At 43.1% G+C, this 23,224-nt stretch overlaps 1 protein-coding gene across 8 annotated transcripts in view; it reads left to right on the top strand.

The window, feature by feature from the left end:
* The window catches only part of JADE1 (jade family PHD finger 1), a 74,244-nt gene that overhangs the window by 13,242 nt on the left and 37,778 nt on the right, over positions 1-23,224 (top strand). The window contains exon 1 of one of the 8 annotated variants that reach the window (XM_063157102.1): positions 16,330-16,380. The exons of 1 other annotated variant lie outside the window; for it this stretch is intronic. Coding sequence is in view for 2 of the 7 variants with exons in the window: in XM_063157106.1 (XP_063013176.1) it covers positions 17,082-17,106 (25 nt within the window). In the remaining 5 variants the exon portion in view is untranslated. 6 more of the 8 variants (XM_063157099.1, XM_063157100.1, XM_063157105.1 and 3 more) reach the window with 6 other exon arrangements.

The following is a 23,224-nucleotide window of genomic DNA, read 5'->3' on the forward strand; positions in this document are numbered from 1 at the left end:
AAGAATACAGAAAGAATGCTTACAGAAAACTAAAAAGATAATAATGAAAACTTGAGACTCTCTCCAGAGTCCAGGCACAGCTTGGCCCTGATTGGCCAATGAGTGAAAACAACCCACACCAGAAACCAATGAAACAATCACCTGTGGGTAAACAATCTCCAAACACATTCCAATGGACCAAAACACAGGAGAAGCAAATGAGATGAGAATTGTTTTCCTTTTCTCTGAGCATTCTCAGCTTCCCAGGAGAAAAATGCTGGGCAAAGGGATTTTTCCAGAAAATGTGAATGCCACACCCATGGGCACCCAAATGCTGCAAATGATCCTCTCTCTTCCTTGTGTCTCACTGCACTCATAAGTGAGTGCATAAATGTGGTGCTGAAGTATTTGTAAGAAGTGAGAAGACAGAGGGTGCATGGAGAGAGCCTTAGTTTAGTTGTGAAGCCCTGAAGGATGACAGACCTACAGAAATTTTTGAGCAGTTTTGTGAAGATGCTTTGGCCTGCTTTGATCCAGTGTGACCCTCCTGAACCAAGTATAAAGGAGATATGAGGTGTTTCAGCATCAACCTCCTTTAGGCTGAGAAATGAGAAATAACTGAAAAGCCAAAGTTCTGGCCCTGTCTTTTGAGCTATTTAATCTTATTCCTCCAACTTGGTTTTTTTTGGTGGTTTTTTTTTCTGTATCTGATGGATCTATAATGACTTGTGAAAATGACTCCAGTTTTAATTGAAAATCTCCATCCTGCATCACGACTGTTCTGTTATATGAAGCAGCTGCACAGATGTTGGGATCCCATTTATGTTGACAGACTTTACTGAGGAGTTGGGACCTCTCAGTTTCCATTCTCAGGTTTGGTGTAGCAAGTGTTGCTGCAATGTGTTCCATCCATCCTGAATTCCCTGATTCACTGCTGGCCATCAGCTGTGCTTCTCAATCTTGTGATCATGTCAAGGTTTTTAAGGTAACAGAATTTGAGCAGAGTCACTATTTGCATGGAAATTGCCCTTGGAAAAACCAAAAGTGCTGAAGGGAGGTGGCCTGAATTGCTAGACAGTGGTTTCTCCTTGCCACTCAGTACTGCATCCGTGGTGGAGCTGGGAGGAGATTTCCAAGCTGGTATCTTTTAAATGTCAGACTTTTTAAAACTAGATATGGTAATGTGATAGCATGGTGACATTTACCACCAGCAAGGAGTGTCAGTCTGGGCATCCTATCCTTCTCCAGCAGGCAAGAGGTGAACTTTGAAAGTTTGCCTCTTCAAGGAGGTGCCAGTGACAACACACATGCTGACACTCCCCTTGCAGCACTGATCTGTGCTAGGAGAACATGAGCAAGCTTTTATAGCTATCATTTGTTCTGTAGTCACATAAGCAAATTTAAACCCCAAATCCAGAGCTGACAAAATATTGGAAGTTAGAAACAATGCCAGTAAATCCAACTGCCTTTCCATGTGGCACTGCAGCTTCTTAGACAGCTCTGTGAGAGAGTCTGTCTCTCCCTGCTGGGTTTGGAGTTGTGTGTGGGACAGAGGGAGGATGTTTTCAGCTGGAAGGAAAAAAGGGAAAGGCTGGCTGTGTTGTCAGCCTTCAGAAATAAAACTGTGGGCATGGCAGAGGGTCCAGAACTGTGCAGAGAAATCTAGGTAGAACTAGTAACTCTCCAAAACCTGAAGAAAGGAAGTGCATCTCCATGGGCTGAAACTGAGCTGTCTTGAGACATGCTTAAGATGAACCTGATTTAAAGAGAACTGACTTCCAAGAAAATTAATTTGAGCCATAGGCAAGTACTCAGAATTCCTGGATATAATGAAATAGCAAGACTGTTCTCTATTTTTCCTCTGTCTAAATATCAAGAATCAGTTATTAACAAATGACCCCTGCATCTGTGATTTTGGCACACACTTGCTGAACCTTGAAATGCAGGATTTTGCACACCTAATATGTTTTTTCTTCAACATTTTGCTCCAGGAAACACAGCAGAGGTGGACAAGCTCCATACCAAATAACACAACCTGTAACCTACACACCAAATCTTCACATGGCTCTTTGGCCAGTATATAAATATCCATAGGAATTGATGCTTCTTAATATACCCAGTTATTGATTGATATTGATGGGTATGAAAGTAAATTGGTATCAGATTCATAGGTATTGATATTTATCAGTTGGTATTAATGTCTACTGATGACTGCCATAACAATAAGTATCTCTATCAAAAAGTAGTTTAAGGTATCAATTCTTATCTAGATCACTGTATCAAACAATATCAGTAGGTATGAAAAATTTTAAATATTAACTACTCTTATTTTTAAAGGTATCATTATGAATAGCTATAGATGCCTACTGATATCAAAATCAGCATCAAAATCATTAGGTATAGGTGACAATTGAAATGAGTACCTTTTGAAATTGATAGATTTTCATGCCTAGCAATGTCTATTGATGCCTATTGGTTTCAAAATCACTACAGAAATTGATAGATATTAATTCCTATCTTTTAATACCTATTGATGTCAGTAAGTATCGATGCCTTCTTTTGATACCTATTGATATCAGTAAATATCCATACCTAATGATATAAAAATCAACATTGAAATTGATAGCTATGGGTGCCTACCAATATTGAGATTGATTTTGACATTGATTTTAAGGGTATTGATTCCTTTAAATAGTCACCTTAATCTTTGAATGCCTATTGGCATCAAAATTCATATTCAAATAGGTTTTGATGCATTCTAATATTGAAATTTGGTTTCAAATTTAGGAGGTACTGATAACTTTACCTATCAATGCATCAAAATAGACATTGAAATTGGCATTAAAAATAAGAAGTATCAGCTCCTATTGATATAAAAATGTAGGGATGTGTACAAATATCAATGCCTGTCAATATCACAATTTTGAAATTAATAGGCATCAATGAGTAGTGATTCCAATGGATATTGACACCAGAAAGTAGCAATGTCTATTGGTTTCAGAATTTATAGTATTAATATCTTTACTATGCCTAGGTCCATGGGCCTGGGTTCAGTTTAGAGAGACAAGATGGCAGTCGCTCAGTATGTCAGAATTCCTGTTTAATTACACTGATTCCTTATATCCCTTAAATTTAGAGAAGATAAATGTTGAATGGTCAGACTTAATGGGAAATGTAATGTAGTTAGATGTAGTGAATGAATTACAACTTGGAGAACTCCTTGATGCTTTCGTGGTGGTGCACTCCTGAAAATGAAAGCAGAATCTGTTTCTCATTCTTCTTGAGACAATCTAGACCCATATACAGATGTGAAGTTCACTTAGTGCTCAGCATCTGTATTTATTTCTGTATTTGAAAATATCTGTGTGCTACTGCTACAAACAACTTCTCTTTCAAAGAAAAAATGTCTGAGAAATGCAACATTTTATTCTAACTTTACTTTTTCTACCTTTGTCCCATTTAAATTTCCTTAAGTGCTTTAATATTAAATGGCCTTTTTGGCTTTTTTTTTTTTTCTCTTCCTAAATGGCTACTCCACAGTTAGCAGGCTTTGTAATATTCCTGAAAAGCTTCTAGGTTATTAAATCAAGGAGAGCTTTTAGGGCTAGAATCCTCATGGAAAACATGCTGTTTCTCTATCCTTTTCTTCCCTATTATTTTTCTATGGTTTTCTTAAACATTTTTTCCCTCAAGTTTTTCTGCTGATCATCAGAGGGTACACTTGTGTTAATGTGCTAGTTTTGAGAAAGGATGCCCTGTGACAGGAATATTTTTATCCACTTTCCCTGTCTTTTGTTGGTTTGTTTTGTCAAACTGTCTCGGAGAGCACAAACTGAGCTCCTCTGAGATGAAACTAAAACAAAAGGCAGGTTACAGGACCATGTATTTATAGTGCTTGAACTGCTAATGGTCATTCAGGGCAGGGCAGAGAACATTTCTCCTTCCCTCCAGTAACACCTGCAAGCATGAGGTTTTAATTTACAGCTATACCTGTTTCAGACATGCACTGAGTGTGCTGCACAACTTGCTAATGAAACTATAGCCTCAATTATGCTGTATTCCCATCCACCTAAAATAAAAATATTAAAAGTGTGGTATGAATCCTAAAAATAGGCTTAAATATCTGCATTTTGGTGCTATTTTCAACAGCACCAAATGCTTTTTTCCCCTCTTCCTAAATGGCTACTACTGAAAAGTGCAGGTCATCAGTACAATAGTTTGATGTCTTGGTCTTTAAAGCATCTGTTTAATCCTGGTGTTTTCAGATGTATGGGACAGAATTTCAGTAGGAAATTCTGTTGATGGTTACCAGAGTGAAATAGAATTCAGTTCTTTCACAGATATTCTTTGGTGAATTAAAAGAGCAGTAGATCTTATTTTCACCACTAAAATAACCTCAGGGGACTCTTATCTGTATAGAAGGAACACATTTGTGAAGTGCAGGAGGACTATCTCTTAAATGCTGATGACTGTAATGGAACTGTACTTGCAGACCTGAATGTCACTCACTGGCATTATAGAACTCCAGAGAGTTTTGCCAGAGAAAATTCTTCCTGATTATTTGCGCTGTTTGTTTATACATAGTAGAATTTTTTTCCTCTAAACGGCAAGAATATGGATAGCATGACATTGCCAAAGCTCAAACCATGGCATGGATGCTTTCAAAAAATGTACCATTATGGTTTTCCTCTGAATGTTTGTTACTAACCAAAAAACCAAAATTGATTCTAGCTGCTTTCTGTCTCTTTCTGCAGCTGGCTTTTACAAGGAGGTAGTCCCAAAGTATAAATAAACATCAGTATTTACAGATAAATTAGCAAACTTGATTTACCTGGTGAATTCTCTTTCATTCTCACCAAGTGTACCATAATTGAGAAATGCCAGCTCTGGGATGCAAAAGATAAATTTGCTGCAGCTTTACTTCTATGAAGAGTTCCTCAAGTCTAATGTGATTTATAGCAGAATTAGTGGTCAAACCAAAACCCTGACTATTCTGCCAGGTAAACAGCTAATGGCTCAGCTGGCAGGTGAAGGAACTTAAAGGCTTTGATGAGTAAGACCATGAGAAGAAATCTGGATTTACAGGTCTGTTGCCAGCTGCATTTGGGATGGTGAAAACAAGCACACTGAGATGCTTGGTGTGCCTCCTGTTTCAGAAAGCAGCTCTGTGTGAAATAGGGATAATTGTGTACTCAGAGGACTTTTATCGAAGTCTTTTACACTCTTTAGAGAACCAGTTTGGTGCACACATGAATGTATTTAAGAGACTCCTAAAAGCTAAATCTGCAAACTGTACGTGGTTGCTAAAATGGAGATTTCCAGGTGATATGTTGCACACAGAGTTAAGGATCAGTTTTCTTCAGTAACTACGTGCTCCCTGAAAAAAAATGAGCTGGAAATTGGAGTGTCCTGAGGCACGGATGTAGAAAACAGCCTATTTTGGGGAAAGTTGATTGATTTGGAACAGCAATTGGGCTATGGTATAAACTGCATGAAAAAGTGACTGATAGGGAGCTAGTGAGTGCTCTGGACATGCACCAAAGATGCCAAAGAGTGAGAGGATTCTTGAGCCTGTTCCATCCAAGCAAGCCCAGACTGCCTAGATATTGTGATGCTTTTGAGTGGCCAACACAGTCCAAGTGCCAGGGCAGTTGCTGGGAGGAACAACTGCCAGGAATGGAAACAAAAGAAAAGATATCCAAGAGGAACAGGAGAAGAGGAAATAAGTATTAAAATTAATGAAAATGCTCAAGACAGGTTTTCCTCAATTCATAGAAGAATTTTGAAGGGGAAACTTTGTATTGACTGCAGCAGAGTAACCTTTAAGGGAATATAAAGGCTGTTCTGGCAGAGTTAGCCTGTGGTTTCTGGTGAAAAGATACTTTGAAAAGTGCTATCTACTTTGACCATGTAGAGTATAAATATTTTGCTGAAATACTGTTACGCTTTAAGGAAGGGATGGCTCATCAGATTTTGAGTTTAAAGAAAAACTTTATAGCCACCTCCTGCTTTGAAGTAAGAAAAGAAATTGCAGATTGTTTTCTTAGATGGTTGGAGCTTGGTGTATCTTACAAGCAGTTTTCTCCTGAAAATGTTATTGCTATGGACTGTATCAATGGAATTCTTTAGTTTACTGCCCTTGCAGTTTATCAGAGGATTTTCTGTTCATTCAACAAAGATTTACTGTAATTATGGCATAGACTTGGACCTTGAAGTAAAACCACTATAAGGGTCTGGAGGATATGGAGTGAAAGAGCTCTTTTAGTTGTTTGGGATTTGTTTGATTTATTTGACCTTTAATTCAAACTACAAATGCTGCTATCAATAACTGGAGAAGGGCTTTGACCTTGTGTCACGGGGCACATTTAAGATTTCACAGAGTATTCCAAGAAGATTGTAAAAATTGTGTCTCAAAATTGGCCTAAAAAAAGAAAAATAGGTAGAGGAATTTTTTATGTCTGCTTTCTTTCAGAATTGCTACTGTAATACTAGAACAGAAGAATTAGTCATTCCTAAGTCTGGCACTTAAAACATCAAAGAATAAGTTTGCTTCTCCCTATCAAATGTGGCAGTCAGTAGTTCTTCCACAGATTAAAAAAAAAAGGGAAAAAATATCAGGAAATGAGGACATTCCAAACTCTGGATCACACATTCTGCACACCCACTAAGGGACACATTGTGGTTTATCATTTACCACCAAACAGCTGTGGAATTGCCCTTGTGTATGTTTCCTTCTGATTTGGGCATGTTTTGGGTTGGTTTTTTTTTTCTGTATGTGAAGATATAGAACACATGGCCTGTGCCCCTCAATTATCCTGTGCTGTTGTAGTACAGGAAAAAAGAATGACAATGTTTTTCTTAACATCTATATAGAGCTCCACAAGTATCAGTAATTATTTTTGATGATTTTGAATCACCATGAAAAATCAGTCTCTTGTAAAATTAGCAAAAATGTGTGTACATTTAAAATAAATGGGGTGATATTTCACTCATTGCTTCTGTTGTCTGTGTGACACAAAATATGCATGTACACAAAAGGCACAACATGGTTCAAGGGCTGGACACGTGTTCACTCCTGCACATCTTTATAAAATTCTTCTCTTGGAGTTATTTCACTAATTTCAATGCAATAGAAATCTCTCTTGATTTCTGCTGTACTAGTGAGATTCCTGCTTTTATCCTTTTATGATTGTCTTTGCAACTAAAAGAAAATTGTGTGTGAATCTAAAAGCAGCAAATTGCTGGTGACACAGCCATTGGTTGCCCTGGGAGTACTTGCTGCATCCTTCAGTTTAATTTGTTTAATATATGTAATTAATTAGGCAACTGCAAAATGATAGAAATGTATTTGTGGATTCAGCCTCTGTAAATTAGTTGTAAACAATTTGATACTGCAGGACTTCAGAGCTTTCTCTGTGGGACTAATGATGTCTAATGCCTCAGCAATCATTTGTGGAGCTCATCATGTTTACCTATTAAAATGAAGTCATTACATTTTTGCTGTAGAAATCTTAGAATGCTTTTGGTGCTACCTGCTGTGAATTTGGCTGTGAATTTCTGATCAGGAATAGCACCTGAATGCAGGTGGGCAGCAACCTGTCCACTAAAGTATTTTCCACAAAGGCAAAAAGAGGTCTCCTGAAGGGTGGAGATCATTCAAAATGCTTGGAATGCTTGAATAGCTGGAATGTGTCTACTTGTCTGCAGCAGGTGCTGTGCCCTCATTTTGCAGCTGGGCAGCTACACTTGCAGCTCCTGCACAAATGATAAATCTTTCATATATGAAAAGCCATAGGAAAAAAAATTTGGAGGCTCAACTGAAAGAATTTTCAAAATTAAGCTCAAAACTGAGCCTTCTTAATTTCCTGTACAGAACTCTTGTTGTTTTTCTTCTCTCAGACTATTTAGGGGAAAGAGATAATTCAGCTGGGGTCCAGGCCCATGGTTATGAATGTCATCTGTACCCAAGAGATAAGTGACGCGACCTTCATGCAAAGAAAAAAAAAAATTGCAATTTCACTTGTTTGCAAAAGTGTTGTTTTTTTTTTCTTGAGGAAATTCTTGTGGGGTTTTTTTGGCACTGTCAAGCAGCATAAATAAGAAACTTTAGGAACTTAACCATAGAATCAGAAGGGTTGGAAAAGATCTTTTAGATCATAGAGTCCAATCAGGATGGCAATTAGATGGGGCTCTGCTGAGATGAGCTTTTTGGAACTTTGAGTTTTGAGTGTCTCTGTCCCTTGTTTTAACTTGCTGCACCTGCCAAATCTATTAGAAAATGTGTTGTTTCTTTTTGTGAGCTGAGGCCTAAATATACAGGAGATTTTCCTGTATATGAAACAAAAAGCTTTCTCAATAGGAACTGTCAGATGAACGCAGTGGAATTATTAATAGAGTACAAAAAAGATATTTTAGCTGGTGTCCTATGAGTTTGTGAACAAAAGTGTGATTTTTCACGGGGTTGAAAGTGTCTATTTCTCTGCTGTGAAGTGTGAACAGGGTTAGGATCAGCAAACACCTTGCTAGGTAGGATTTCATTTGGTGCTTGTGTTGGAAATGACATGCATTTTAAACCCTTTGTCAGCTAATTCCTCACTGGATTTTGAGGTTTAAGATGGTGGTTTTCAATCAGGGCACAAAGTGTTGTGTGTAATACATCAGTTTATTAAGAAGCATCATACAGTTTGATATAGAAATTCAAAGCTATATAGAATTCTCTGTAATTATAAAACACAGGCCTGGGGAAAAGCCTAACTCCACAAATGTTAGTGGCATAAACACCCATTCACAAAGAAAAGAGACTTTCAACTCATGCTTTTGGTTTCAATGGTTGCTTACAAACTCTAAGTGCATTTTTAAAGTAAGAAAAACATCAGTGTCTTCTTTCCTTAGCTGGGTTTGGAGACCTGAAGGCTTTGTGATACTTATGAAAACAAAGCATGTGTGTATGGAGTAAGAAAGGATTTTGTGTGAATGTTGTAGCTTGATTTTCTGGACTGATTTTTTTTTTCATGGAAAAAAATATAGAATTTGGGACATTAGGGAATCTTTGGCAATTTTAAGGGGGTTTAAAACATTTAAGCAGGTGATGTTAATTGCATTTTGAAGGACAACCAGCTTAGGTGGTCAATGAGGCTCCCTCATTTTCAGTACTTATTCATTTGCTTCACCTGAACTGCCAGGGCTCACACAACCAGTGACCTTGGGCTCTCTTTACTTTGTCCAGGGTGTGGGACCTTTTTGCTATCCCTGACTTCCTTCACTGAGGCAAAACTCCTGCCAACAAGTGATCCAGGATGTCTAAACCTTGTGTGAGGCACTACTGGGTGCACCATACTCCCAACATTTTATTAAGGAAAGTGTTAAGGATGCCTAATTTCTTTAAAAAGAAAGAGACCCCAAAGAACCCACAGGAGCAGCTCTTGCAGAAGATAAACATGTCAAGAAAAGTAAAGACAAATTGAGGCTCTTGGCTCCACTGTCAACATGCTGGGAGAGCAAAAATCCCTTTGCTGTGTGTGTGGGTCTGTCCAGGCTGTCAGTCAATATGTGCTTTATTACACACCTTATTGATCCACAGTACCACAGCAGAGTGCCAGCACACTTTGTACCCTGGCATGGCATGGGGCTGGCACTCTTTCAGCCTTTCCTGAACTTGTCTCCTGTAAACTCTTGGGTGCTGTGGCCTGAGGCTGTACCTTAAGTAGCCCTTTCCCAGAAGAGATCTGAGGCACTGTGGGCTGCCCTTTAGCAGAGATGCTGCTGGGGATGAACACTTGAGGAGCTGAGCAGGCTGGAAATGGGGTTTTGGCAGCTACATAAGGATTTGTGTGCCCACTATAGGATGTCCCTTTAGGGACACTAGATTACAGGCAGCTGGCACATTTACTTTGTCCCAATTCTTACTCTTACGTGTGAAGAAAGTGACCTGGCTCAGGTTGTCAGAGACAAATGTGTGCTGGTTTAAAAGCATGTCCTGGATGAAAGACAGAGAGAATCTTTTCTGACTTGTGCAATTTGAGGAGCAAACATGGGTGTTTACCCTGTGCCAAAATCTGCCCACATAAGCAGATCAGACTTTTTTTTTTTTTTTAATGTTGTTCTGGAAGGTCAGAGACTACTTTTTTTTTTTTTTTTTTTTTTTTTTTTTTTTGCTTAGTAAAGCAAGGTTCACAGAAACCAGAGTAATGATCTGATTTCCAATTTTTCTTCCCGGTGTACTTAGTTAAAAATAACTGTGGCAGTCTCACCTTTGAGCAAAGATGCTGTAACTTCTAAAGAAGCAATAAACTCCCTTGTCCATTACAGAAAAAAAAAAAAAAAAAAAGTAACCTCAAAATTACTAGTATGAATGGTATGAAATGATTTACCATGCAAGTGTTTGGGGTTCTGCCTGTGGACATCCTCATGCTTAAAAACTGTGTCACCTCTGTAACCCTCACTGCTCTTGCAGAGTCTGGAGCAGAAATTTGGGATTAGACACCCTCAGTGTGCAGATGCAGTGTTAAGGGCAGCTTCCCCCCCCGTGCTGTGTGTGTTTCTAACAGCACTGAAGGATTAGTCTCCTCTAACATGTCAGGGCTGAATCATGAATTTGAGTCTCTTTGCCAGGGGCAGTTTTTATTTGGATCTCTTTCCAATTATGGCTCAGTATCCTATTTGCAAAAGAGATAATAATTCTCTCCCTGATAAGGATACTGTGGCTTTTCTTATGTTGGGGGATTTTTTATTGGGTGTGTATTTCTGATAAGCTCTTAGCAAATTGGAAGTGTAACAGTGAGAACTGTGCTGGTTTGGGTATGTGTTTATGCCAGGGTCAGCTCAGGCCAGTTTCTGCAAGGTTCTGGGGTCTGCAGGGTTATTTCTGCCCATGGATATACAGCATAAACTGCCCTCTTTATCCTAACAGCTCACCACCTCTTTGGGAGGGTGTGACAGATGGAGGAGAGTTAGATAAGGGCTCAACTTTCCCCTATTCTGTAAACATTCTTTTCTGCTGAATATCCCAAACCTCTTTTCTGAGTCTTGTTGGATACTATTGAACCTCTGATCATAAACAGTAGTGGAATCTAAGTCCATGAGGCAGCTTTTATAACACTGATGGTGATTAAAACATCCCAAACTGGTTTTTGTGCTTATTTACACAGTGGAAAAGCTCAGCAATTGGTATTGCCACAAGAAAAAGATATTTAGTTTAGTTTTCTCAATAATTTTTTTCCTACTTGTTAAACACTGAATAACTTAATTTCTAAAACATATAACTGGTAAAACAAAATAGCTGAAATAAACAACACTTCTCTATTTGACTAGATTTCCTTTAACTAGTAGTGATCACTTCTTTCTACCCTTTTATTTTGTCTGCTACTGAGCTAAATTACTAATAGTTGAAGTAGGTTTCAGCACAACTGCATCTGAAATAAGTGGACCTCTGACTATTTAAGGAGAAAATTTGCCAGTTGTTGAAATCATGATTGCCACAACCCCTAAGAGGGATTTCAAGCACAGAAACTGAGGAGAGGGGCTTATTTATACCTATTGAGGACAAACAGAATACCTCCTATGCACTGTAACTTATGGCTAATTGTGCTAGGATTGCTTTTTGCCATGGAGGTTGCGGGATTTCTTGGCCCTTGTGGCAAACCTCAATTTCATGGCCTGCAAATAGCTTTAAATTCAGTGAACTGTGAGTCATTGCATTTGGAAGAAGTTGTCCCAGGAGACACCACAAATAGGAGCAGCTCTGTGGTGATTCCATCAAGTACTAAAAGGAGCCCAAAAGGACCACATGGGAAGTTACTTCCAGGATTTCTGCTCTTTGTAGACATGTTATCACAAACTGCTCATAGCAATTGGAACACCTGATCATTCTTTTTTTGAGTTAATATTTCTCTTATTCCTAAAGATCCGGAGTTGCAAATTTTTTTTTCAAAGTAATTCTGGCACTAAGTTGTTACTGAAAAAAAATTTTATATTTTTTCTGTACTTCTGTGATGAATTGATACCACTGCTCCACTTCTAGCAACCAGTTATCAGGTTGCACTCTGCAATCAGAAAATCTGCAATCAGATTCTTTTGAACTCTTCCACAAGTCTTGTCACAGCACCTTTCTTTCACTACGTGATTTCTGCCTGCACAAACACAATTTAATGTTGAAGTTCATTTAGATGAGCTGTTGTAATGTTGCCTGATGAGCTGCCAGATAGGCACGTGTAGATACTTCAGCCGAGATTTGATCTCTTGCTGCTAAATTCTCACTTGCCTGAGGTTTTCATAATCCTTAGGGCTTTACCTTGGTTGCTAATTACTCCTCTCATCGTGTACAAAATTGTGTTATTTCCCTTAAAGGTGATGCATCGTCTTCATCCAGCTTAACCTGCAGGTCTGTTTCCAGTGTTCCATTGAGCTTGTTCTACTGGTTTCCAGTCAGCTTCCACTTTTCAATTACAACAATTTGGAAGCATGTGATTTCAGTACCTATACTTTTAAATTTTTGAATGTAGTTAATTTTACCTATTGGGCCTACCTGTCCCTGCTTCCTTCTCAGTGTCAGCAGTTGCATATCATGCAATGATTATGTCTGACTGGCAGAAACATTTTAAAATATCTATGTGCAAAATGTCATGGGGGTACACTTTGTACTGTGTTCTGTGCTGTGGACCAGGCCAAAGGGGAGGATATGGTTTAATCATTAGAAACCTTGGACTGAAAGGCATTACTTCAGGTTTCTATTCTTGGTTTTAATGCTGACTTAACATGTGACTTGTGTGAGTGATATAACCTTTGCAGGCCCCTGTCTACCCACTGATAAAATTGGTGTTATAATCTCAAGTTTTTTCATTAAAAAGAGTATGCAAGTCTGTCTGTGCAACCCCACTAAATAAAAAGTTCAGCTCTGAGGATTCATTTTCATCCCTTTCCATCCTCATCCTTCACTGGCACAGCCTCCCCTTCCTGGACTACTTGGCCTATACATCCAGGTAGAGATCTCTCATGACTTCATCTCAATAAACCAAAGGAATTATAAACCAGAAGAATGAGGGTTGGGAGCACAGGACAAATCACATCTTTGGTGTATGAATAAACAAATCACTCAGGCAATCCTGTTAAACCTCATCTTCAGAGTCAAAGGCAATAATTTACTACCTGAGCTCAGCCTTTTTGACCTGCCTAATCCAGCCACACCAAATTTTGTTACTTGTAAATAATGAGAAGAATGAAAAAGCCAGAGCACCAATCTGTGGGGGGTTCTGTGAATAATTTTGTGAAGCAGTCAGGTGCCACCTTGCCATAAATGATGTATTTGGGTTGGACAAAACTGTGACAACTGTGTTCCTCTATGGCCCATACAGGAGCTGCATTGAGCAAGTTTTTATTTCTGCAGGAGTTAAAAATATTGCACTTATGCAACTTGTAAGTGGTATAGATTTACATATGCATGAGTCAAATTTTTTTTTTCCCTTGCTTGTGTGATTAGACCAGCTAGAGACAAAATGGACCTTGAAAGGAATTGGCCAAACTCTGCATTTGTCTTTTGGCTCTGCTCTATAAAATATCTACCTATCTATCTATCATAGGAGATATGAAAGCTCTCTGGAAAATCCCACTCTTTAAGTACAATCTAGTGTTGACAGTGCTAATTTGGATCTGTACTGTACTTCTCCTCAAGTTTCTAATCTTCAAAATAAATAAGAGAAAATGGAAGTTCCTGAAAGCTGGAGCCAAAAGAGCAAAACAGTTTTGAATTTTAAGTGATATTCTTGGACTGAATTTAACAGTGAGGAGAAACTCAGTTTTGTTAGCTCCACCTTCATGTGTGAGGACTGCAGGAATTAATTGAAAATATTTCAATTGTAAAAGGAGTATTATCAAAATAGAAAATAAAAAAAAGGAAGGAAGAAAGTGGTGGAAGGAAGGAAATTAATTTTATTAGCCACTGCTACAGCAACAGATTTCCACAAAAGGGAGCTGAAAAGCCACATAGTCTTTCCTTGGATTTGTGCATCTGCTAAAAACTCACCAATCCAAGAGGGAAATATTAAGAAACTAATCAAACCATAAAAAATTAAAATAAAGCTTAATATATCCGTGAGTGTATCTGATGAAACAACTTGGAGAAGGGACCAGAAGTTCTCTGTGCTAGCACAAAGCCTAACTCTAAGCTGGATACATATTCTCTGAGTGTTCCTGGAATAAATGATAACACTGAAAGATAAGTGAGAGAGGCACAGAGCCTTATGACATTATTTATTATAACAAAGTGCCTGTTTTGCTGAGGCTAAATACCTGTTAGAGACAAAGGCTGATGTCAAAACTTCTACTGACTCTACTTACAGTAGAATTTTCCTCATCACCTTGACATTTAGTCAGTGCAGTTAGGAGAAGACTACTCTCTCGTTTGACCATGGTATACAATTTCATACCTGTAGTGCTGAAGCAGTAGCCTTTCCTTTTTGTTTTCCAGTCACTTCCAAAATTATTCTTCCAGCTCCTAGCCCTTTGGTTTTTTTAGTATTTCCTTTTAAAACATAGAAGTGTATTATTCCAGAGGAGTTTCTGTGGATGCACTGTACCGAGAGACAAAATAGCGTCTTTGTTCCAGTTGTGTTACCTTCTGCAAAGACTGAGCTAGCTGCTTGTGGAGAAATTGGGGGAAATTTCTACAGTAATGGAGATGGTACTTTTTAAAAAAACATTCATGGTACCATGAAAGCATTCATGTTATCTTAAATGTGAAAACAATCACGTTATCTTAAATGTGGCTTCCAAAAGAAATGTTTCCTGAAATACAATGTGTAATACAAACTTGGCTATACATGCAAAGGAAAACTAATTGCAGGGAAACAGAATTACTGTCTCAAATCCAAAGAGCTTGAGACAGGAAAGTTTCTGTCATTCCTCTTGAGAAATTAGAGCCCATTCACATTTAAGCTCTTCTCAGAAGCTTGTTCTGAACTTCTTGGAAAGAATTCAGGAAAGTGGAACAAATAGCATTTATTGTGATTCTGCGGTCTTTTACAATGGACAATATTATTGAAAATTATTTAGAAGAAACTTCATCATATTAGCCCAGTAGAAGTGCATGCCTCTGGATAATAAATGCCAATTGACAGTAGCTTTGCTAACTGGGATTACTCTTTATGAACTTATGAGAAGCAGTCCCTGAGCTCCTGAGGGGCCTGCAAACCACTCAGGGGAAAAACTGAGACCTATTCTGTTTGGGGTTTATACCATGGCACAGCAACAGGTTCAGGAAATACAGAACAACTCAGACTCCAGTCAGTATCAAAAATTAGCAGCCCTGGAAGTTCAGGGTAAGGTGACAGGGGTGTGTCACTAAGTTTATTATAATTATCAGGTACTATGATGGGGTGTGTTGCATGGATCATCGTTGATGTTCCTAATTAAGCTGCTGATGTACAGAAAGCTATGCCAACAGGTATCTTTACAGCTCTGGATGCCAAGGCAAGAGCAGGAAAAAAGTAGGGAATTCATGCCTTTTTGTATTTTCATGTAGTAGAAAACAAGGGAATCAAAGTCTTAGACTTGAAAATGTGAAGGTGCTTCAGGGTGTTCTGTGAATAAAACCACGACTGTCTGATTTTCCCAGCGAAAGTATATCTCCAGGGGGGAGGATGTTTTTGTAGTAAAGTACAACTTTTTAGGATGTGCAGATTCAGTGTAAGTACTGCTCCATTATTGGGTGGGTGGCTGGGTGAGACAGCAGAATAAATGGCTCGGTTTGCAGGGATGAGTAACGACCCAATTCCTCTGCTGAACTGAGGTGTGATTCCTTGGCAGCCTGATGTTGCTGTGGAGGCTGCATTCATTTGTATTTGCATACTATGGGGATTACTTTACACTGATCGCCTTCATTCTGTGTCTGAGCTGATGCTGAATCTTCTCTGTGGTGTTTATTACCTCTGCTCAGGAATTCTGCTCGAAAGGGGGAGTTTTTCACTCAGGGAGCACAGGTGTATGGCGGGAGGTAAAGCGATTTATGTGGAAAAAATAAGGAAATCTGCATTCAAACACGCTCTTTAGGTAATGGGAAGTTTAGTATGTCATTTGGTGCCAATTTAAGATAATTTCCTCTCCTGCTACAGAGATGTGAACTGAACCGCAGATTGTGTTGGCTCTTTCTAGTCTTTGAGAAGTATCAAAGTTAACGAGCCAGAGGGATAACGCTGGGGGCTGAGAATAGGGAGCGTGCAGTTTTATTCTTGCCCCGGCAATTATGCGCTACGCATGTGGCCACGGCGTTTAACTCTTGGTACCCTCAGTTCCTCTGCTTGACAAAATAGTGACTCACGCGTTGTGCGCGGGGAGCCAGCGCAGCGCTACCATTCCTGCTTGCGAAATCGCCTTTAAATCTTTCTGGAGAGAAGCCTTAATGGTCGCAGGGTAAGGCCAGCAGTGCCGCGGGCGGGATGCGGGTGCAGACACGTATCATTTCCCAGCCGCCCATCCGCATTTTCCAGCCCGCTGGAACACCACGGGCGGGAGCCGGGCGGCCGCGCTCCCCCGGGGGCTCCGCGGGGCGGCGGGAGCCCCGCACGGTGCGGCCGGGCCCGCCAAGAGTTAACGGCGGCTCCCCCGGGGCCGCGCCGCCGCCTCCCCACGCCGGCGCTGCATTATTATTATTACCGCTCCCCCCTTCCCCTCGCCTTCCAGTTTTGGCAGGGGATTAAAGCAGCTCCCCCCTGTGGCAGCAGTGACCCAGAAACGAGTTTGATTCACGGAGTCCTTCCTCCATAACAAGTACAAACGTCAGTCAGAGGGAATCTGTGTGTGTGTGAGAGAGAGAGTGAGTGTGTGTGTGTGTGCCGTGCGTGTGTGTGGCGCAGCGAGCCGCTCTCCGTGCCCGCTGCCCGAACTCATGCGGCGGCCCCGAGCCCTCCGCGCAGGGGGAGCCCGGCCGCGCCGCCCGCCCTCGCCGCCGCCGCGCCGCCGCCAGCAGGTAACCGTGCCCGCCGCAGCGCCAGCCGCGGAGCCGCCAGCACAGCCATATTTGATGGGGTTTTTTTGTCGCTCCGGAGGCGGCGGGAGAGCAGTTTCGTGCCGAAGGTCGCTGCCTAGTGGAAATAAGATAGTACGTCATTAACATGGCGCCAAGAGCCGCGCCGCTCGGTACGGGGCGAGGGGAGGCGGCCGAGTTGCGGCTCCGCTATCCCACAAGCAACTTGTGCGGGGCTGTGGCGGGGCGGAGGCGGGAGGGGAGGCAGCGCTGCCGCCCGGTGCCGGCTCCGGCTCCCTTTTTGTTCCGCTGCACCGCGCAGCTGCCCAGGTGCGGCGGCCAAGTGAGGCAGCCGCCGGTGTTCCGTGCCGTTCTGCTCCGTGCCGTGCCGTGCCGCCGGCCCTGCGCCCCAGGCGTCGCTGCAGGCTGCGCCGCGGGGGCAGCGCCGGGTATCGCCCGTCGCGGAAAGTAGGGAGCGTTGGAGCAACTTGGTAGCCAGATGGCAATGGCAGAGCGCAAGTCTTGCTCGGATAGTGATGTGTAGGAAGGGGGTGGGGGAGAGAGAGAGCCATGGCCACTGTGTGGCACCGTGTTACCCAGATGCCCACGAGAGCCGTCGCCTCTCGCCGCGGGCGGGGAGCGCTGTGCGTGGGAGAGGAGGTGTTCGGTGTGCGGGAGCAGCTTTGCTTCCCCCCCCTCCCTTTTCCCCTTCCCCCCCAGTCGCAGTTGGATTTGGCTTGTGCGGGGGAAAAATGCTGGGAAAGCATAAAAATTGTTCATCGGTGAAATTAAACAGAAGTTGCCTTTCGGAGCCGCAGCCGGTGTGCCTCCCGCTCGATGGGCGCCGGGCTGTCAGAGCTGGCCCCGTCCCCCCAGACGGGTGCGCGGTGTCTCCCGCTGGAGAGCGACTTGCCCGAGCCCCGAAGTGCACGTGTTTGAGAGTGGGAAAAGGCGGGGAAATGCGCGGGGCGGCATCGGGGCAGCGGCCGGCAGGTGCACGGCGCCCCCGGCCGCGGGGGCTGCGGCGGGAGCGGCGCGGGGGGCGCGCACAGAACTTGGGCAGGACGCGGGGGGGCCCGGCCCCTCCCGGCGCTGCCTCCCGGCCAGGCCGAGGGGCGAACCCGCGTGGCCGGGCCGGAGTTTGTGGGCGAGGGAGCGGAAAGGCGGCCGGCGGTGTCGGGGCGCGACCGTAACATCGCGGGGGGAGCGCGGGGAGCGGCGGCGAACGCCCCAAGTTGCTCGGGCGGCGGTCGGGGCAGCTCGGCGGTGCGGCTCTTGCCCCGGTGCCCGGCGAGCGGGACGGAGCGGGGCTGCGGCATTGCTGTGTAACGGGCCGCTCTCCCCGGGGAGGTGAGTGCGGCTCCAGCCATCGTTCCACTTGTTCCTCTTAGACAAAGCCACCCTGCCCGGCCCTGGGCTCGCCTAGTCGCCAGCTCCCAGGAGAATTTTGGCGGTGTTCGGTTTGTGGGTTTTTTGGGGGGGGAGGGGGTGGAGGGGGTATGTTTTGTTGTTTCGGTTTTATTTGCAGAATTTTTTTGTTATTATTTGCTTTTCCCTTCCCGTTCGCGCCCGCCCGTTCGTTCCCGATAGGATGATTTTGGGAAGGGTGGAGGCAAAGGGTGTTTGTTTGTTTGCACCGCCTGCTGGTTGGTTTCCTGTGACAAGAGGTGATAACACAGTTTCCAGAACTGTCTGGGAGTGGGAGGAGAGACGGACAGAGAAAATGAGCTCGTCTCCGAGCCGCCGCTCCATCCGCCGTCCCGTCCGCCCCCGGGGGGAGGCGGGCGGGGAAGGTGCCGCGGCCGTTTTGGGCAGTGACAGCGCTTGGAGCCAGCGGCGGCGGAGCCGGGGGCACCAAGTTTGATTTGCAGCCGTGGCCGAGCGGATTGGTGCGGCCGGCGGCGGGGAGGAGCGGCTGCCGGCAGGCAGGAGAAGGAGGGGGCGAGCCGGGCTGCTTCCCATGGCAGCTGGCCGGGAAGGTGCCACCCCCGCGGGGGAGGTGTAGCCCGGCCGGGAGGCTGCTCCGTGACCTCGGTCCGCCGTGCCCCGCTGGCTCCGGGGTGGCGGGCGCGGAGCCGAGATGGGATCGCTGCGGGAGGAGGAGAAGGAGGATGAGGAGAGCCGCTCTGAGCGGCACCCGGCCGGGCAGCAGCCGGGGATCGGCGTGAGCGCGGCTTTGGAAGTGAGTCGCGAAGGCTCGGCTGCTGGCGGCCTGCGGGAAGCGGCTCCGAGCCCGCACCTGCCGCCGGCCAGCTTCTCCTGCCGGCCCTCTCCGGCTCATCGGCTCCTTCTGAGAAAGTTTATTATCTCACCCCGGCAGGTGAGAGCCGGGGCATCCTGAGATCTGTCAGCCCCCACACCCCTTCCCAGTGAAACAGGCCGAAATTCCAGCAGGATTTAGCGACACGTCTTAGTTGACGTTTTAATGTCAAAGGCTGAAGATGCTTTTATGCCAGCCCCATTTTTCTGAGAAACATTTAGCTGTTATTTGGAATAATTTCCTTTTAAAGCAGGTGCTGCCTTTTGACTAAGTCAGAAGCTGCCCACACTTGCAAACCTAAAACCTTCATTAAAGTTATGCCAAAATGTGCTTGTTATGATTCTATTTCTAGAGGTTTCTCACACTCAGTGGGATATTGTTGAAACAGCAAGGATTGTATGTTTTAGTGGCAGGATTTTCCCTCTGGCTTCAGATACCACTTGCTTCCCTGCTTTTGAGCTATGTCTAATACATATGTTTAAAATAAAATAATAATAATAATAAACTCCCCTTTCCTCTCACAGCTGCAGTTTTCCCTTCCAGCTTCTCTGGTTTCATTCCCAATTCACAGAACTAGTAAAAAAAACCAAACTTCCAGTGTTTCCTCAAATGATTTCTCCATGTGTTTAGTACTGCTGCTTCATGCTCCTGTTTTCAGCTGGGGATGACCAAGGTGGAAGAGATGAACTGCAGTGGCTGCAGGTTGGGTTGCATTAATTCTTGGAACCCAGTTTATGCATTGCTCAAGATTTTGGATGGTCAGGTTCTCTCACTCCCCCACAGTTTGGGAATAATTTGCCGGCACTGCTCAGGTAGGAAGTTGACATTATGAGCTGGCTTGCACAGGTGCATAAATGGGCACATGGATTCCTGAGAAGTGTTGGTTGATATGGCCAAATTGTGCTTTTTTCATATATTGATAAATTTTGAATAGGTGTGCTGAATTTAGTAGAAATATTCCCTGTGGAGAACACTGTTGGTGTTGTTTGCCAAGTACTTCTTTGTTTCGTGAGACTTGGAAGATTTTCATCCTCCAGATTTAAGGTCTGTGACTCTTTGCACTGTGGACAGTGCTCCATAATGAAATTGAAAAGTTTTAGCTGGATATTAGTAATACAGCTTATTTCTGATGTGCTTCCTTTTTTTTTTTTTTTTTTTTTTTTTTTTGTTTTAGGTCTAGGGTAGAAGCCAAAAAGCTTCTTGTGATGTCAGGTGTCAGTGAACAAGGGGTGGTGTTATAAATAAGTTATTTAAAAAGAGCCCAATAATAGAAGCCAAATGTCTGCATCTTCTACCCATTTTATTAAACTGTGTCACACTTCACTTCCATTTGTACAATAGGTGTTCTGGAGCAATTTCTTGTGTACTAGAGATAATTAGGTCTTCATTTCATTGCAGTTAGTGGGTTACTTTGAGGAAAAGGCAGTTTTTCAGTTTTTCTTCAGGGTGTACATCTGTCATAACTCTGCTTTCTTCCCATTCTGTCTGTGCAGCTGTTCAGTGCAGTTTGTTACAGTGACACCTGTTAACATGGTTACTGTTAATTGTCTGTCAGAGTTTGAATTATACACTCTTTTACCCAGGGGTTTATGCAGCCCTTGAAAATACTTCACTAAGAATTGTGCTGTGGAAAACCTTTGACCTGAGGATGTAGATTTTCCCATGTATATTTTTTTTTTTACAATCTGGTTCTGTTTAGCTATTTGCATAACAAGGACTGACACACTTTACATCTTTCTCTTTGATTGCCTCTCTACTTGAGGTCAAACTGAGTGAAGATCTATGTGGGGTTATTAACTGTGCACATGGATGTGTGTGTGCACACTGTTGTCCCAGTTTCTTGGGGTGGTTTCTGGAGTTCTGCTCTTTGCATTTTTTACACTCTTATCAGTGCAACTCCTGTGACTCCAGTGTGGGAGGAAAAAGGAAAAGTCTTGGCATCAATGTCCAGTGGGGTCTTAGGGTTTTTTGGTAATTTATCTCTTGGAGAGGTAAGGATGGAGTAGCATGGTAATGACACTGCTAAAAATAGTGAATTTGCTGTGCTGTGTCAGGTTGCTGAGTCTAACCCATTGCACTGCATCTGTCATCAAATACTGGGAACTGGACAGCAAAGCCTCCATGCCTACCTGCATCTAGTTGTTTGTATAGATTGAGATGCTTGTTGCTCAGCTCCACAAGAATATGTAAATTCAAATGCTGTTGTGTGGCCTGACATTGATTATATAGTCCAGAGTTACATTCTTATGTTTAAAGTTTGTATCTAATCATTGAGCAAAACCCAGAGCTTGACTGGCAGGGCAAGCACGATTAAAAAGAGTGGAAAAGCAACTGGTGATGTGTTTCTGTAAAACACAGCAGCACCTTCAGCCTCTGGAGCAGCTCAGTAGGGCATGCTCTAAGCTGTGCTTGGCCTCAGCAGTGCTGCCCTGGTGTGGCCAGCTCATCTGAGGGTGACTGGGGGCTAAAAAGGCATGGTCTGTGTCCCATTGGTGCATTTATCATGCTGGTGTGACTGCATGAAGTGCTCTTGGATGCTTTGCTGCCTGTGGAATTGGAGTAACATTGCCAGCAGAATCGTGGCTGTTTCTCAAAAGCTGTGTTTGGCTGAAAGCTGGCATTAGCCTGAGCCCAGTTTGGTTTCTTCCCAGTAAATTGGTGGATGTTACACTGGTGTGTCGGGGAAAACATCATCGGCGTGCTGTGTTTTGGTCTGACTGATTTCTGAAAGGATGCTTCTAACAGAAAGAAACAATCCTCTTTCGAGGAAATGAAACTGAAAGTTTATATATAAGAGTTGCTGAGTTATTTGGAATTCACAGGAGTCACTGGAAACTCACAGAGAGTGTGGCTTGGTGGGGCAGCCTTTGCCAGCTTAGGGTTGTTGGACTGCAGCAGCTTTTGGAGTGCTGGGCTTTCCCTTTAGGTGAACAGTGTGTTGGGCAAGCACCCTTTTGGGCTGGTGTAAGGATTTGGGAAAATCTCAAATGTTTGATGGAAGATCCAGGGTTCACTCACAAGCACTGCTTGGCTGACTGTGTCCTTTCTTCTGAGAAAGTCACTTTCTTTCTTTGGTTCATTCTGAGAAGGGGTTGGGGAGCTCGTTCTGTGGCCTGGGTGGCTGCAGAGGGTTTTTGTGGGAACTTCAGGGCTGGACAGCAATTATGTGATTGCAGGCACTTAGGAATTGAGCTCAGTCATCTGGGTGTCTCTTCCTGCCCTGCAAGTGTTGCAGGCTGGGGTGCATAGCTTTTACTCCTGCTATTAAAGCTGGCCTCCAATGTTTTGCGGCTTTTATGCTTACATGGGAATTCTCTTTGCTTACAGGCATAGTGATTGTAGTGTTTTCCTGCTGGAACAGGGCAAAAACTTGGAGTATCAGTCTGCATCTAACTCACTATCCATAAGCCATGTTTGTTTTTAATGTGCACTTTTTAACATATTTCTTGTGTGACTTTGAGTCACCACCACCACCTGACAGAAACCAGGAGCATTTCAGTCTGCATGGTTGTATGTCTTGTTAGCTGTTCCAGTGTTACCTCTAGAACATGTGTTAGATATGAACATCTGGTGGCAGCAGTTTAAAATTATTTTAGAGGTTGAAAAAAAGCTGTTCTTCTAATGACTAAAGTTCCAGGGGGTTAATCTTACAAGGTTTGAGTCTTGCTCTAAGAAGCCAAATGCTGTTTTCTCATCTGTGATTTAGCTCCTTGTAAACTCAGGTTAGGTTCAAAGATGGGAAAATGAGATCTCTAAGTTTAATTTTTTTTTCCCCACACAGATCTATAAAACAATCTCCCAGGAGTTTCATCAAATGGGATATTTCTTTTAATGTTACAATTGAGAACACAGGCTTTTCAGTGTGGCCAACTTCAGATGCCTGACTAGAGTGGACAAGCAAATTAGCTGCCTTATCTAATACTCTGTGCTCAGGAAAGTGGTTTCTGCTCTGGATTATTTCCTGAAAAGCTCTGGAGAGTGCTTAAACTGTGGGAGGTGTGATTACCACTCTTTCCTTTAAACAGCAACCA

The sequence above is a fragment of the Melospiza melodia genome, chromosome 5 (genome assembly GCF_035770615.1).
Source record: "Melospiza melodia melodia isolate bMelMel2 chromosome 5, bMelMel2.pri, whole genome shotgun sequence".
Classification (NCBI taxonomy): domain Eukaryota; kingdom Metazoa; phylum Chordata; class Aves; order Passeriformes; family Passerellidae; genus Melospiza; species Melospiza melodia.